The following is a 15,487-nucleotide window of genomic DNA, read 5'->3' as shown; positions in this document are numbered from 1 at the left end:
GGATGTTGAATTTTGTCAAAGGCTTTCTCTGCATCTATTGAGATAATCGTATGGTTTTTATTTTTCAATTTGTTAATGTGGTGCATTACATTGATTTGTGGATATTGAAGAATCCTTGCATCCCTGGGATAAAGCCAATTGGTCATGGTGTATGATCTTTTTAGGGTCTTTTCTAATGATTCAGTTCTTCACCTTAGATGGCCTAAGTTTGGAGTTTCACCTTCACCATCAGTCCTTCTGATGAATAATCAAGACGAGTTTTCTTTAGGATGGACTGGTTGGATCCCCTTGCAGTCCAAGGGACTCTCAAGACTCTTCTCCAACACCGCAGTTCAAAAGCATCAATTCTTCAGTGCTCATCTTTCTTTATAATCCAACTCTCACAACCATACATGACTACTGGAAAAACCATAGCTTTGACTAGATTGACCTTTGTTGGCAAAGCAATGTCTCTTCTTTTTAATATGCTGTCTAGGTTGGTCATAACTTTTCTTCCAAGCAGCAAGCATCTTTTAATTTCATGGCTGCAGTTACCATCTGCAGTGATTTTTGAGCCCATAAATATAAAGTCAGCCACTGTTTCCACTGTTTCCCCATCCATTTGCCATGAAGTGATGGGGCCATATCTTAGTTTTCTGAATGTTGAGTTTTAAGCCAACTTTTTCACTTTCTTCTTTCACTTTCATCAAGAGGCTCTTTAGTTCTTTGCTTTTTGGCCATAAGTGTGGTTTCATCTGCATATCTCAGGTTATTGATATTTCTCCTGGCAGTCTTGATCCAGCTTGTGCTTCATCCAGTCCAGCATTTCTCATGATGTACTCTGCATGTAAGTTAAATAAGCAGGGTGACAATATACAGCCTTGACAAAATCCTTTCCCAATCTGGAACCAGTCTGTTGTTCTATGTCCTGTTCTAAGTGTTGTTTCTTGACCTACATACAGATTTCTCAGGAGGCAGGTCAAGTGGTCTGGGATTCCCATCTCTTTAAGAATTGGGTACTACAACATTTGTTAAAAACCTGATCTTTAATATGTTGCTTTACTTTATTTGCTGGTAGCCTGAATATGGCTCCCTCTAGATTAACTATTTTCTTTCTAGCTGTCTCTTTGATCACTAGATACATTATTTGTTTTCCTCTTTTACATGAAGCATTCCATTCAAAATTATTCTTCTAGTCCGTAAGCTGTCCTGTGTCAAAGCCATCTGAAACAGTAGTGCAAAAAAGGAATCCTGGTCTGAAACTCGAAATATGGGTATTATTTTATCCACAGTCCACATAGTATATACTGTTCATTATTCTCTAGTGTTGACTATAGTCATCAAGGACAACATCCTATAATCAAATTGACCCTGTTGCTTACATTCTCTACAATGTCCTCATGTGACTTCATTTTCTACTTTGAGATGAATATACAATACGGGTCCCTTCCCCATGAGTGAATGCACCAAACCAAGTTTTCCTCCATTGGTAGAAGATAGAGACATATTTATTTTTATTTAACCCTTCACATTGTATGATATAACATGCAAAAATTGTTTAGCAAAATATTTGATATAAAATATTGATTCAAAATTGCTAGCCCAGATTATCTCTTCACCTTGATTCTGAGAGATAATGAAAGAGAAATTCAAGCATACTTGGATTCTAGTTTCTGGAATGCAAAAATTTCTTTTTTTGTTTTCTACATTGAAATATACTTGACATATAGCATTGTGTATATTTCAAATGTACAACATATTAGTTTGATATATTTATATATTGTAATATGATTGCCATTGTAGTGATAATTAGCACCTCTGTCATAAAACAGTTATAATTTCTTTTTAGTGGATGGAATATTAGGTTCTAGTCTCTTAGTTTCATTGCAATAGGATATTGTCTCTATTCACTAGGTATTTGATCTCTAGGACATATTTACTACCTGTTGCAAGTTTATACACTTAAAAAACATATTCTAACCCTTCTCCTTGTCATCCCCTAGTAACCATTAACTCTATTTTTGAGTTTGTTCTTGTCTAGATTCCATGTATAAGTGATATCTTAGAGTATTTGTCTTTCTTGGTCTGACTTATTTCAGGTAGCCTAATGTCCTCAAGATCCATCCATGTTATTGCAAATGGCAGTATATATTTCTTTCTCATGGCTGAATAATATTCCATTGTGCATATGGTATACCTCATCTTTTTATCAATTCATTTGTTGATGGGCTCCTATTTGTTTCTATATCTGAGCTATTAAGAAAAATGCGGTAAAACACATGAGATTGCATATATCTCTTTGAAAATCTGTTTTTATTTCCTTTTGGTGTATACCCAGAAATGGGATCGCTAGATCATAGGGTGGATCTTTTTATTTATTTATTTATTTTTGAGGATCTTTCATTTTGATTTCCATAGTAGGTGAACCGACTTGCATTCCCACAAATAGTGTACATGACAAGTTCACTTTTCTTTTCATCCTTGCCAAAACTTATCATACCTTGTCTTCTTGGCGATAGCCATTCTTAAAGGTGTGAGGTGATAGCTTATTGTGGTTTTGATCTATATTTCTCTGGTTAAGTGTCTTGAACATCTTTTCATATATCTATATCCTTTTCTGTCTTTTCTTTGGGAAAATGTCTGTTTTTTTTCCCTTTGCCTATTTTAAAATCAGATTATTAATGACTTGTATGAGCTCTTCATATGTATTGTAACTGCTATTCATGGTTTGCAAATTTTCTCCCAATGTGTAGGCTGTCTTTTCATTTAATTGTTTCCTTCGCTGTGCAGAGACTTTTAAATTTGATATAGTCACCTCGGTTTTTTTTTTTTTTTTTTTGCCTTTGTTGTTTGTGCTTTGAAGTCATATCTAAAATATCATGACCAAGATTTGATGTTGAGGAACTGCTACCCTATGTTTTCTTCCAGAAGTTTTATGGTATCAGGTCTAGTGTCTATGATTGATGTCAGTTAATGTGTTATGTGTGTGTTATAAGATAGTGGTCCAATTTCATTGTCCTGCTTGTGCTGATCCAGTTTTCTCAACACCACTAATTGAAGAGACCACCGTTTTCGCACTGGGTGTTCTTGGCTTCCTTGTCAAATATTTTGACCATAATCGGACAATTTCTTTCTAGGCTCTCTTTTCTGCTCTATTGGTCTGTGTCTATTTTTAGTCTAGAACTATACTGTTTTTATTTCTATGGCTTTGGGGAGTGTATTTTGTAATGAGGAGGTGTGATACCTCCAACTTTGTTCTTCTTTATCAGGATTGCTTTGGCTACTCAAGGTCCTTTATGGTTCCATACAAATTTTGGGACTTTTCTCTATATCTGTGAAGAATTCCATTAGAATTTTGATAGGGATAGAATTGAATCTATAGATGGTGACCGATCAGATCAGTCACTCAGTCGTGTCCGACTCTTTGTGACTTCATGAATCGCAGCACTCCAGGCCTCCCTGTCCATCACCAACTCCCGAAGTTCACACAGACTCACGTCCATTGAGTCAGTGATGCCATCCAGCCATCTCATCCTCTGTCGTCCCCTTCTCCTCTTGCCCCCAATCCCTCCCAGCATCAGAGTCTTTTCCAATGAATTAACTCTTTGCATGAGGTGGCCAAAGTACTGGAGTTTCAGCTTTAGCATCATTCCTTCCAAAGAAATCCCAGGGCTGATCTCCTTCAGAATGGACTGGTTGGATCTCCTTGCAGTCCAAGGGACTCTCAAGAGTCTTCTCCAACACCACAGTTCAAAAGCATCAATTCTTTGGCACTCAGCTTTCTTCACAGTCCAACTCTCACATCCATACATGACCACAGGAAAAACTATCGCCTTGACTAGACGAAGCTTTGTTGGCACAGCAACGTCTCTGCTTTTGAATATGCTATCTAGGTTGGTCATAACTTTCCTTCCAAGGGGTAAGCATCTTTTAATTTCATGGCTGCAGTCACCATCTGTAGTGATTTTGGAGCCCAGAAAAATATAGTCTGACACTGTTTCCACTGTTTCCCCATCTATTTCCCATGAAGTGATGGGACCGGATGCCATGATCTTCGTTTTCTGCATGTTGAGCTTTAAGCCAACTTTTTCACTCTCCACTTTCACTTTCATCAAGAGGCTTTTTAGTTCCTCTTCACTTACTGCCATAAGGGTGGTGTCATCTGCATATCTGAGGTTTTTGTGATTTCTCCCAGCAGTCTTGATTCCAGCTTGTGTTTCTTCCAGTCCAGCGTTTCTCATGATGTACTCTGCATAGAAGTTAAATAAACAGGGTGACAATATGCAGCCTTGACGAACTCCTTTTCCTATTTGGAACCAGTCTGTTGTTCCATGTCCAGTTCTAACTGTTGCTTCCTGACCTGCGTACAAATTTCTCAAGAGGCAGATCAGGTGGTCTGGTATTCCCATCTCTTTCAGAATTTTCCACAGTTTATTGTGATCCACACAGTCAAAGGCTTTGGCATGGTCAATAAAGCAGAAATATAACTTTAAATTTATTATCTATCTCTAAATCTATGACCGTTTTAACAATATTAATTCTTTCAATCCATGAACATCATAATCTTTCCTTTTGTTTGTGCTTTTGATTTCTTTCAACAAAGTTGTATACTTTTCATTGTACAGATATTTCACTTAAGTGGTTGAATTTTTTTCTAGGCATTTTGTTGTTTTAAACTATTAAAATGGGTTAATTTCTTTTATTTTTTCAGATATTTCATTATTTTAGAAATGCTTATTTCAGTATCTTGATGGTGTTGGGAAGAGGGGTGGGGCTTGGGGGTCCTATTCAGAAAAGGCCAGAGAGGGCAGTGCCTCTGATCCCTGGGATCAAAGGAAAGACTGGCTGGTTCCCTGTCTGGAGGAGGGGTATTCATCACCCTCTCCCATGAGCCTGTGGTTCATTCAGACCTCATTCCAATTTCTGAAGTGCAGATGTCGTTTTACATTTTTCTCTGCAGTACATTGTCAGTGTAATCAACTAAGTATACAGATGCATTGATCTAAAAATTACAAGCCAAAAGTGTAAGTTCTGGGGTCAGATGACCTTTTTCATGAGTGAGTTGCAGCACCAGTGCTCCTGATCTCAGAGGGAGAGCAGTGAGTGCTCCTAAAGGGATATCTTAGTTCCCTGCCCAGGGATGGAACCTGGGTACCCTGGATGAAACCCCAGGAATCCTAGCCAACACACCACCAGGGACTAAAGGCTAGAAGCAAAGTGACTCCGGCTCCTTCCCCCATTTGAAAGCAAAAATGTTTCAAGGAGGAAAAAACTGTAAATTAGATTAAAAGTTTATTATTAGAGATATAGCACAATATATGGCAGAGCACACAGAGAAACAGGTTGTTTATTTAAGACAGAAGAAGGCAGAAATATGCCCCCAGAGAAAAAGGGTATGGTCATCCTCTCTAATAAGGGGCAGTGCAGTAGTCAGAGCTAAGTGGAGACACACACCCATGGTGGAGTGCGGGAGTCCTGAATGAGAGGGAGAGCAGTAAAGATGTGACATAAATTAACTTATATAGGATGGTCCTTCAGTGTCTTTGCTTACCTTTGGATAATTATCCTGTTAATTTCTTCACAACTGACTGGTCCATGGACCCTCCCCCAGGTGCATGTGAAACTGTTTTCTAAGATACATCCCTTCTCAGGGGCTTATGGGTGCATGTCCACACTTATTATGGGGTGGGGCCCCTCTCTTTTTGATCCCCAAGAAGCCTTCCTGAGCATGTGTAGACACGGAAGTCTTTGTTGAACTCAGGAGTGGGCACCTTATCTCTTTGCTTTAGCAGAGCTCAGCTTTGGCCACTAGCTTTGTCCTTGGATGTCTAGGTGAGAATAAAGCTTGAATTTTACTCGACTTGACAAACACCAGGTGTCAGTCCCAGAGGCACCCTGTCTCCTGGCTTACTAAGTGCAGTTTCCCTTCCGCTCTGTGTCTTGGTTTCCATGTCTGTAAAATGAGAAGGGTTTGACTAGATTATCCCGGAGGCAGAGTGAAGATGAACATCCCTTGTACTTCAAGGCAGGAAGAGGTTGGGGAATGAGTCAAACATGGTTGGACACCCACTCTGCCTGAAACGTCAGAAGGGATTAGGATTGTGCATGGTACATTCTCTGATGAGCCATCCACAGTCACATTGTCATGGGAAGAAAGAGATCCTGGGCTGTCAAGGTCAAGGGTGAGGGTAGACTACTGGGTTTAAGTCCACTCAATCTGGCCAGAGAAGCTGGAGCTTCCCTCCACTGTGACCTCCAAGGTTGCCTTGGTGAGAGCAGTCTGGGGTTTGGAGGGAGGTCCAAACCGGGCTCTACCTGGGGGAGGCATCAATAGAAGGAATTTGAAACCATGGGAGAGAATGAGCCCAAGCCTAGAGTGAGTGCAAGGAGAGAAGGGAGCCAGAGCTGAGGATCCTGCTCCCCCTCTGTGGAGTGTCCAGGAAGGAGGAGAGACAAGTGAAAGAGACTGAAGGATAAGAAGATTGAAGGCAGGAGAGGAAGGGGAAGGAGGAGGCAGTGACCATTGGGGTCATATGTGGCCGATGGTTGGTGGAGATGGATGGCTAGACATCTATCTTGGTGAGGCAGGGGCACTGAATTTTTCAACAGGGGAGACTTGGAGACCTCCTTTTAGCCCTTGCCCCAGGAAAAGCAGGCTGCGCCGCCCCCCCCACCCCCCCTTTTTTTTCTGTGACAAGACTTCCAAGTGTGAAGACAGTTTAGAACTTTATTCTGAGGAAGGAGTTCCATAGGAGGCCTGCCTTCTGGCCTCATCCTGTGGCTCAGTGAGGAAGCTGTGAGCACCAGAGGGTCACCTTTTTATAGGGATGTTGGCAGCTCACAACCCTGGCATTCTGAGCCCCCTTCCTCCCCGGGGGGCTCAGAACTCACAGATCACGAGGCGCTCCTCCCTGCATTCTATGTCATTCCAATTGCCATCGGAATAGATCTCAAGACAGTTCTCTGGGCCTTCGTCTTTTGCCCTATTGTTGGGCTCCCCGGGGGCCCAGTTGGAATAGTCCAGTGACCCCCCCGTTGGGTAGGTGAACTTGCCCTCTTTGGAGATGTCATTCATGCTCAGGTAAGCATGCTTGTTCTTGGCTCTGACCAGCTGTGTCACGGCCTCGTTCTCGGCTGAAGAGCGTGGGGAGGCCAGCTGTCCCTTAGCCTCTCTGCAGAGCTGCTCTGCATCCGAATATGACTTTACAGCACCTGCCGTCTTGAAGATCTTCTCCCCGACAGCCTGGCCATCAGGGAAGAGCACCGCTAGGGGAAGAGGAGAGTCAGGCTGGGGATGTGCAGCAGCTAGACCTTGTGCTTCAACTGGAGTCCCAGGCTCCCACGAGGGTACCAGGGCACCAGATAGAACAAAAGCAAGGCACTTAGCTCCCAAGCATCCATCATGCAAGAGGTGAGGACCCTGGAAATCAGGTGCTTATGCAAAGGACCAAAGTCACCCAACTCTCAAATGTAGATGAGGATCAGACCTTGTTGGAGGTGATACTAAAGCTCCCACATGCACTTTCTGTTCTTCCCCGTGCTGTTCACGAGAATCCAGCATTTTAATTACTGTGTAAATAGGAAGGACGTTGGCAGGGAAATGACACTGTAGAGTCCAGGGCAGTTCCTGAGAGTGTGGAAAACACCAAACAGGTGGCTCACTCTCACCCTTGCATGATGACTGGGCATGAGGAGTTGTCTGAGCCATTCTGTGCTGTGTGAAGGGGTGAGGAGAAAGGGGAGGACAGAGGTGCATCTGAGAGCAGCCAAGTGCTGACCTCTGCACTGGGGGCAGTCCAGTGTTGGCTTCCATATGCTCGCAGGTGAACCTATGGCCAGTCAGCCTCCCTGGATCACTGAGCAGGGGATGATGGCATCTAAGAGCTCTATGCGGGGGCGGGAGGGCAGAGTGGGATCAGCTTTGGAGAGAGCCCTGTCTGGGCTTCAGAAAGTCATGTGTTCAGCCCTACCCTGGCAATGACAGGCCAGGTGACAAGGGAAAGTCACTTCTCTTTTCAGAGTCTAATCTCATATTTCTAAGGAAAAGGTACACTGCAAAACAGCATCCCCGATGTGACGTGTTAAGTATCTCTTTTTCTTCCATCCCATCCACCCCTCTGACTTCCAGGGTCTGCATGGATATCTTCAGGGCTCCTAAGAGGGCTCACTGGGCTGGTTCTGAATCCAGGCTGCACCCTGATCCACTGCCCTGTTCCTCTGAGTAGCTTCAACAAGCAATCGGAGACCAGATTTTCCACGTATTCAGGATGGCGCCCAGACAGCCCCAGACAAGGTCAGTGCAAGCTTGTGTGCCATGATTGGTTTATGTCCCATGCATCTGGGTGGGTATGTGTGTGCATGCATGAATACATCCATGTGTCCATCTGAAGGTACATGGGCTGACTCAAGGTCCATCTGGATGGGTGTGCATATGTGTGCATGTGCGCTCATGTATGTAGATGGTGTGGACTGAGTGATGGTGTTTAGGTACACACAGGTGGCCAGCACATATGCCCAAGTTCACCTTTGTTTATATCAGTCTGCATGAAGGGTTAGTTTTTTAGTCATACTCAACTCTTTTTGACCCCATGGACTGAAGCCCACCAGGGACTTCTGACCATGAGATTTTCCAGGCTAGGATATTGGAGTGGTTTGCCATTTCCATTCCAGGAGATCTTCCTGACCCAGAGATCAAACCCAGGTCTCTTGCAATGCAGGCAGATTCTTTACCAGCTGAGCTACCAGGGAATGAGGTAGTAAATAGATATGTAAATATGATTGTGCAAGAAGGAAGACATAAACTGCTGAGAATTCTCATCCCACTACTTCAGTACTTAGTTGGCTTGAGTTCTTAGGAGCCAACCCTATGTCTCACCCAATCAGGCCCCTTAATGCTCTGCTTCTTCAGAAAACTCTTCCTTTTCTTGGATCAGTCAGGTTTGATAAGTGATGTGCATTCAATGCTGTCATCAGGGAGAGGAGAGAAGGAGGAGGGGTAGTTGATGGAGTGTCCCAAAGACGCAGGGCACTCAGGTCTGTGCTCTAGGAGGCCTCAGCCTGATTAGGATCCAGGCTTAGGGAAGATCCTCTGCTTTAAACTCCACAAGAGGTGCAGGAGAGTCCAGCACTGGCCAGAGACTGGAGGCAGCCTATTCCTTCCAGACCCAGGGACATCTTTAGGGTAAGATACTTGGGGGCCACACACCAAGGATAGGTCCCCAGCAGCCTTGAACCCCATGGGCAGCATCCCACCCCCACTCTCAGGATCATGCTGGATTCTCTGCTGCTATGGACTGTGCAGCTTCTTCTCTGGGCATTTGCATACCTGGCCCCACAGAGGGAAGAAATGCATCCTGGGTTGGGTGTCCCTTTATATGTCCTAGGAACCTGCCCAGGGTGGGCTGTAGTAAAGGTCTGCTGACTGGTGACATGGACCATGTCCTCCTCCTTGTCCCGTGTGTCTGCTTGAGCTTCTGGAGCACGTGGGGAACAGCTCTGTCCCAAACTTGTCCTTAGCCCCACTCCTGCCCCAGATCTAGGTCCAGTCCCAGTCATGGTCCCAGGAAGTCCAATTTAGACCCAAGCCCAGTGAACTCCAAGCCAAGCCCAGACTCAGTCTGAGGCCTGCCTTCAGTGGCAGCTCAGGGTCGGGTTCAGGAGCTCACCTTTCCTGTACTGAGTGACTATGTTCTGGAGGCGTTGAACTTCTCCCTCTAAGTTTCTCATCCGCTGCCTTAGAGTATCAACCTCTGCAGGAGAGAGAGGCCAAGTGAAGACAGATCCAGCGCTGCCTGGGGTCACTCAGAGCCCAGAGCTCAGGAAAGGGTGACGCATCTTGGGGGTGGGATAAGGACGTGGGATGCATGAGAGGAGATGCTGAACTGAAGAGGGCCTGCTGGCCCCTCCACACCCACTAGAGCCCCCAGACCTTTCTTACCTAGGACTGAAGTCTCCCCCTTTGCTCCTTTTTCTCCAGGATCACCTCTGTCTCCCTTCAGTCCTGGGGGACCCATGGCACCTGAAGGTCCCTGTGGACCGATGGCTCCACCAGGCCCTGGGATCAGAAAAGAATTGTTGTGTGAGTTCTGGGCACACTTTCCTGCAATTTTCACCTCCCCCAGTACATGGACTGTCATATCCTCAGCAGTATGCCCTCCCTCTTTACAAATGGCCCTCAGTGCCTGGATCCTCTGCGTGCATCCTCTCTGTACACTGACTGTCCCTTAACCCAACAACCAGCCTTCCCTGAACACAAATAGTCCCTGCTGCTCACATCACCCTCTCCCTGGAGACAGACAGTTCCCAGAGCCCAAAGCTGGCTCTCTCCCTGGAATGCCAGCTCTGACCTGGAGGGTGGTGGTGGTAGGCACAGGGGAACATGAGCCCATCCCCATGTCCATTGCTCAACTGCCGCCCCAGCACTTCCAGGGACTCCGGGCTCACCAGGGGTACCTCTCTCTCCTTTGAGACCTGCGGGGCCTGGGGAGCCGGGCATGCCTGGGGCACCCACTCCTCCTGAGGAAGGAACACATTGGAGAAACATGGCTGAGAGTGCGCTCGGCAGATACCATTTCCTCAGCAGTTCAGGTTGACACCCACAGCTCCAGGTGAGAGAGCGACCTGGGAGACTGCTCCTGACCACCTGGTCTCCTCCAGGAACAGTATTGGGGAAATCCAGTCAGTGTAGGACTGTGGGGGGAGAGGCCCAGGCCAGGCCTACCAGGCGCGGAGGTTCCAGGCTTCTTCAGGCTCTGTGCACATACCTTGGTCCCCACCACGGCTGCCAACATCACCCCTCCCTTCTCCCTCCTTCACCGGCCACATACCACCCTCCTACCTTCGGGCCCAGGTTCTCCTTTGGGGCCTGGTGTGCCTGGAGGTCCCATGCTCCCCTGCCTCCCTGAGGGGCCCTCTCTTCCAGCTGGTCCAGGCATACCTGGAGGCCCTGGGAAAAAGGACCAGCCTAGTCAGTGACACTGAATCTCCTTGGAAGTGGAGTGCATAAAAGATGAGGCTAAAAGATCTTTAGCCTCCTCCTAAAGATATTGTCCCCTGAGAAGCTCCAGTCTTCCCTGAAATAACCCCATGGAGATTGAAGGCAGGAGCAGAACGTGATGACAGAGAAGGGGATGGTTTGATGGCATCACCACCTCAAGGGACATGAGTTTGAGCAAACTCCAGGAAATAATGTAGAACAGGGAATCCTGGCATGTTGCAGTCCATGGGGTTACAAAGAGTCAGACGGGGACTGAGTGACTGAAATACAAGAAGTGTACTTAAATGCCTTATCTCCTGGCCATTTACATTCATTTATTCCACAAGTACTCACTGAGATTCTACTACATACCAGGTGCTGTCATGGGATTCTTTGTGGGAAAAACAAACAAACAAACAAAAAAACAGATAAAATCCCTTCCTCATGGAGCTTAAACAACTATGTAGAAATACTTAACCAAAAGGAAACTGTTTAACATGATAATCAGATCAGAATAAGTGCTACAGAGGTAAATTGAAGCCTAGAGAATTGGTGGGGGTGTCTTCCAAATAGGATGGCCAGAGAGGGAGTCTATGAGTGAAGCTGTGATGGGGGTGAGGAGTGAGCCATAGGGATGTGTATGGACTGAGCAAGGACAGGGCCCTGGGGAGGCAGGGGGATGTGCGTGCTCAGGGACCAAGAAGGAGCCAGTGTGGTCAGAGTCCAGGGAGTGTGGGAGGAGGGGAAGGAAATGAGCTCAGAGAGATCAGCAGAGCTGGGTGGTGGGAATGCTATGGGGTGTGAGGTTTTACTCCCAGGGGAGAATTGTCCCCCTGGACAGACTCTCTCACTGAATCCTTCTGGGCAGGAATCTCAGAGGCACTGAGGAAAGAAGGAATTGTCCCTGGAAATACAGCCCCCCAAGCAGGGCCCAGGTGTTATTGGCCCTGCACGACACGTCTGGGGCATCACCAAGTGACCCAGCCCCACCCTCTATCTCTGCTCAGGGGTCTGTCCTCTCAGGCCCATCTTGTCCTTTCCATCAGGTTCTTGGGAACATGTGTGTCAGAATCTGTGGGGCAGGTTGTCCCCAGTGCAGACTCTGGCCCCACCCAGCCCTACTGGTCAGGATCTGAGGATGCTCGGATCTCCAGGAAATTCTCAGACCTGTCACCGTTGAAGGATGACAGTGCCTGGATCTGGGGAGCCAGTGTGGAGCCTGGTCTTGGCCCGACTGTGCACTGTTCTCTCTCCAAGCACCAACCCAAAGCCAGGCTTGGAACGCACAAAAAGGGAGGTCTGGGGTACATCATGCAGCTGAGAGCCACTGTAGGAAAAGTCTCTACCCCACCCCCTGCCCTGTGATTCAATTCAGGACACTCTGGGAGCTAGAGAATGCTAGTACCTTGAATACCACCCCACTATTGAGTTCACTTCTAGGCAGCCTTATTAAGGCCCAGTTCATTCATGTTGGAAGCTACTTTCTGTCTGTAAAGGACAGACAGATACTTACAAAGACTGGGGTGTGTAGGAACCAGCAACAAAGATCCTGCAAATGTTGCTCATTTCCTTCTTCCCCAACCAAAATACAAACTAGAGAAAGTTCAAAGATCTCAGTTGATCCCCCCCACAGCCCTGGTTCAGTGCCACGGTGGTGCCCTTATCCTTGTTGCTGGTTCATTGAATTCTCTCTTCTTGCCAGTAACACCCAGATCTTCTCCTGTGGGGCAGTGTTTCTCAGACACTTCCCTTAATAAGCAGTATCTTGGGAAACCTCAGGAGAATCCACCTGATTGCTGATTACAGCAAGAGGATGCAACATTATCCTAAAGCCTCACCAAAAAATAATAATAATAATAATAAATGTGGTGGTGGGGGAAGGCTTGGCTCAACTATTTGTCACTGTATGGTCATATTATTTCCATCCAAAGATGAGCAAATTGAGACTCAGAAACACTGAGTGACTTTTCCCTAGGGGACTGTTGTTGAAACAGAGCTAGTAGACAAGCACAGATGTGTCTGAAAAAGAAACTCATGTCCTTTTCGCCTTCCAGGTTGGGTTTCACTTAGCATCTTTGTGTCACAGTTGTCTTCCCTGTCAAATGTGATTAATGCATCACTTGTTAGAGTTTTGGTGGGATTAAATAAACTACTCAAGGGAACTCCTAAGCACAGGGCTGGACTGTGAAATATAAGCTTCCTTTCTTTCCCTCTGTAATATATTTAGGGAAAATCCTTTTATTCAGGCTTGCTTATGGGGCTACAGTGTCTCAGCCTTTCCCACCCATCATGGAGTAGAGCTTAATTAAATATTAAAAATCTTTAACATCCTGCAGAGGCACTATTCCAAATGGACTGTAGTTAAGTTCTAGAGCAGACGACTCCAAATACCAGTCATTTACTCTTTGTGCATTTGGGGCTGGTGGGAGTCAGAAGATTCAAGGGGAGGAATAAGGACAGCTGATGATGAAGCTGGAGGCTCAGGGAAGCCAGTCTTAGTGAACCAGTAAAGCCGTGTTTTAGGTGGGCTCAAAATCTGGGTGAAACCCACCCATTGAGGAAGAAGATTATCTATAAGGCTTCACCCGCAGAGGACTCAGTTTCTGGCTTGGTTACAAGTGCCCACCCCTTCCCACCAAGACAGGCCCATGGTCCCAGATCTACCTGGATCCCCCTTCTCTCCCTGGGGGCCTTCTTTCCCATCTCGTCCATCATGACCACGAAGGCTATCTGCTGGTGGAGCACACACAACCAGGGTGCAGGGATCGGTGAGGGTTTTCTCAGAATAGACATCCATTTCTTCGCCCAGGAAACTCTGGGACTGTGTGAGCAGGAGCAATATGGAGAGAGGGAGGGGAAGCATGTCCTAGGCAGAGGAATACAAAGAGGGGCTGCTCTTGGTCCAAAGATGAGGATTAGGGCTGGCCCAGCTCCTTGAGATCAGGAGAAGCCCTTCCCTCATCTCCTCTCCCATCCTCTGGAGACAAGAGCAGCAGGGCTCCGAAAGCAGTTTACGGAAAGTTAGGATAAGGTCTGGCCAGGGAGGACATGAGTGGACCAGCTGGGCCTCTGACCTGGTCTGCCAGCAGCAAGAACCTACTCTCAGATGCTCTGTGTCATCCCTTTTTGGGCTTGTCATCCTTGCCAGGGGCACTGTGACCAGGATGTAGAATTCCTCACTGAGGCCACTGTCACACCAGGGGGGACTCACTGAGGGCCCTCGGGTGGGACCTGTCCCCTCTCTGGACCTGCTTATCCTTTTCTGTATCAGTAAGGTGGTTGACTTAGCTGTGACAAGGCAGACTTGTTTCCTCTCACTTGCTGTTCTGGATAGACTAGTATTGGAGGTCTGCAGTGCTGTCTGAAGAAAAGCCAGCGTCCTAAACTGGGTGAGGTCTGTCCTGAGGACAGGATGGGTGCATGACTGTGTGTTTACCAGGGTTTGTCATCCCTGAGCTCCACGAGAAAAGTCCCTGGCATACCTAGAGTCTGTCCAGACTTCCAAGAGGAGTTGGGCCAGCGGCCTTATGGAGGAAGGGACATGTGAGACGCACAGTTAGCGGAAGGCTGGCTTCAGGGGCTGAAAGAGCAGATGTCCAATAGAGCTTCCAATTACCATCAGAAAGGGACTGAGGAGCTAAGTGAGATCAGGGGTGGGTACAGGACATGGCTCAGTCCCACTGTTGGGCTTCTTTCTTCTCTGAGGCAGAAACTGTAAAGCTTTGACCATGGAAAGGGCTCATGGGCATTGGAAAGACTTGAAAGAAAGCCTGAGTGACCTGTGCAAAAAAAGACAGAGGGCCACTGGCTGGCTGAGGTAGTGGGAGGAAAGGGGCTTTCTGAACAGAGAAGTGCCTCCTTCCAAGAGAATGATGAATTGCATTTACCATGGGGACAATGGCATCAGAGATCTGGTTGGATGTCACATCCAACTCTCCCCTTCTCCCAGCCCAGGAAACACATCTCCCACCAGACAAAAGGAACACAGTGCAGAGCATCCATTACTACCTTGTACCCCACCTCCAACACTCACCCTCCTGGACTGGAACAGCTGTACAGACCCTGCCTTCCTCAGCACCAGTAGGATAAAGCGCCCATTCAGGCAGGAAGATACTCACAGGACACAGGAAAGCAAGTTGAGAGGCTAGGACAGAGACACTCACAGTTGCGTCCTCTAGGGTTTCAGAACCTCCACACAAATTGAAGTTCCTCAGCCAATATTGAGTATTTATACCTGTGCTGTAACCTGAGGTTCCAGTGCCAGTTTCCAGAGAAAAGATTGACAAATTTTGGCTTGTTGACTCAGTCAATTCGCCCCCACCTGGATTCTGGACATTTGCCGCTGATGTTCATGACTCAAAACACACATTAGAGTTCAAAGAGCACCTTCAGCCCAGGATCTCATGGGTTCCTCACTGCAGCCCTGAGAGTTTAGTGGCAGCACCAGTGTCTGTGTTTCACGGATGTCCAGGAATCCAAGGTCCAGAGAAGACCAGCAAGTTGCACAATCATCTAGAGTTCTTGCAAAAGCAG

At 46.7% G+C, this 15,487-nt stretch overlaps 1 protein-coding gene across 4 annotated transcripts; it reads right to left on the bottom strand.

Annotated features, from left to right (window-relative positions):
* Positions 1-6,686: 6,686 nt before the first annotated feature.
* LOC113885353 (collectin-43) lies at positions 6,687-15,211 on the bottom strand. 4 transcript variants are annotated; one of them, XM_027530638.1, is made up of 8 exons: positions 15,073-15,171; positions 14,437-14,534; positions 13,619-13,820; positions 10,817-10,924; positions 10,423-10,494; positions 9,917-10,033; positions 9,645-9,728; positions 6,687-7,245 (listed from the first exon to the last, which is right to left on the bottom strand). In XM_027530638.1, exons 3-8 carry the CDS (start codon positions 13,815-13,817, stop codon positions 6,860-6,862), a joined length of 966 nt encoding a protein of 321 aa, XP_027386439.1. In that variant the 5' UTR covers positions 13,818-13,820; positions 14,437-14,534; positions 15,073-15,171; the 3' UTR covers positions 6,687-6,859. The 4 variants fall into 4 exon arrangements, with proteins under 4 accessions (XP_027386439.1, XP_027386441.1, XP_027386438.1 ...); XM_027530640.1 differs by lacking the exon at positions 14,437-14,534 and having other exon boundaries at positions 15,118-15,211; XM_027530637.1 differs by lacking the exon at positions 14,437-14,534 and having other exon boundaries at positions 15,073-15,178.
* Positions 15,212-15,487: the final 276 nt, after the last annotated feature.

Source organism: Bos indicus x Bos taurus, chromosome 28, assembly GCF_003369695.1.
Source record: "Bos indicus x Bos taurus breed Angus x Brahman F1 hybrid chromosome 28, Bos_hybrid_MaternalHap_v2.0, whole genome shotgun sequence".
Lineage (NCBI taxonomy): Eukaryota > Metazoa > Chordata > Mammalia > Artiodactyla > Bovidae > Bos > Bos indicus x Bos taurus.
Note: the sequence above shows the minus strand (reverse complement) of the source record. Positions and strands in the feature narration are given on the sequence as shown.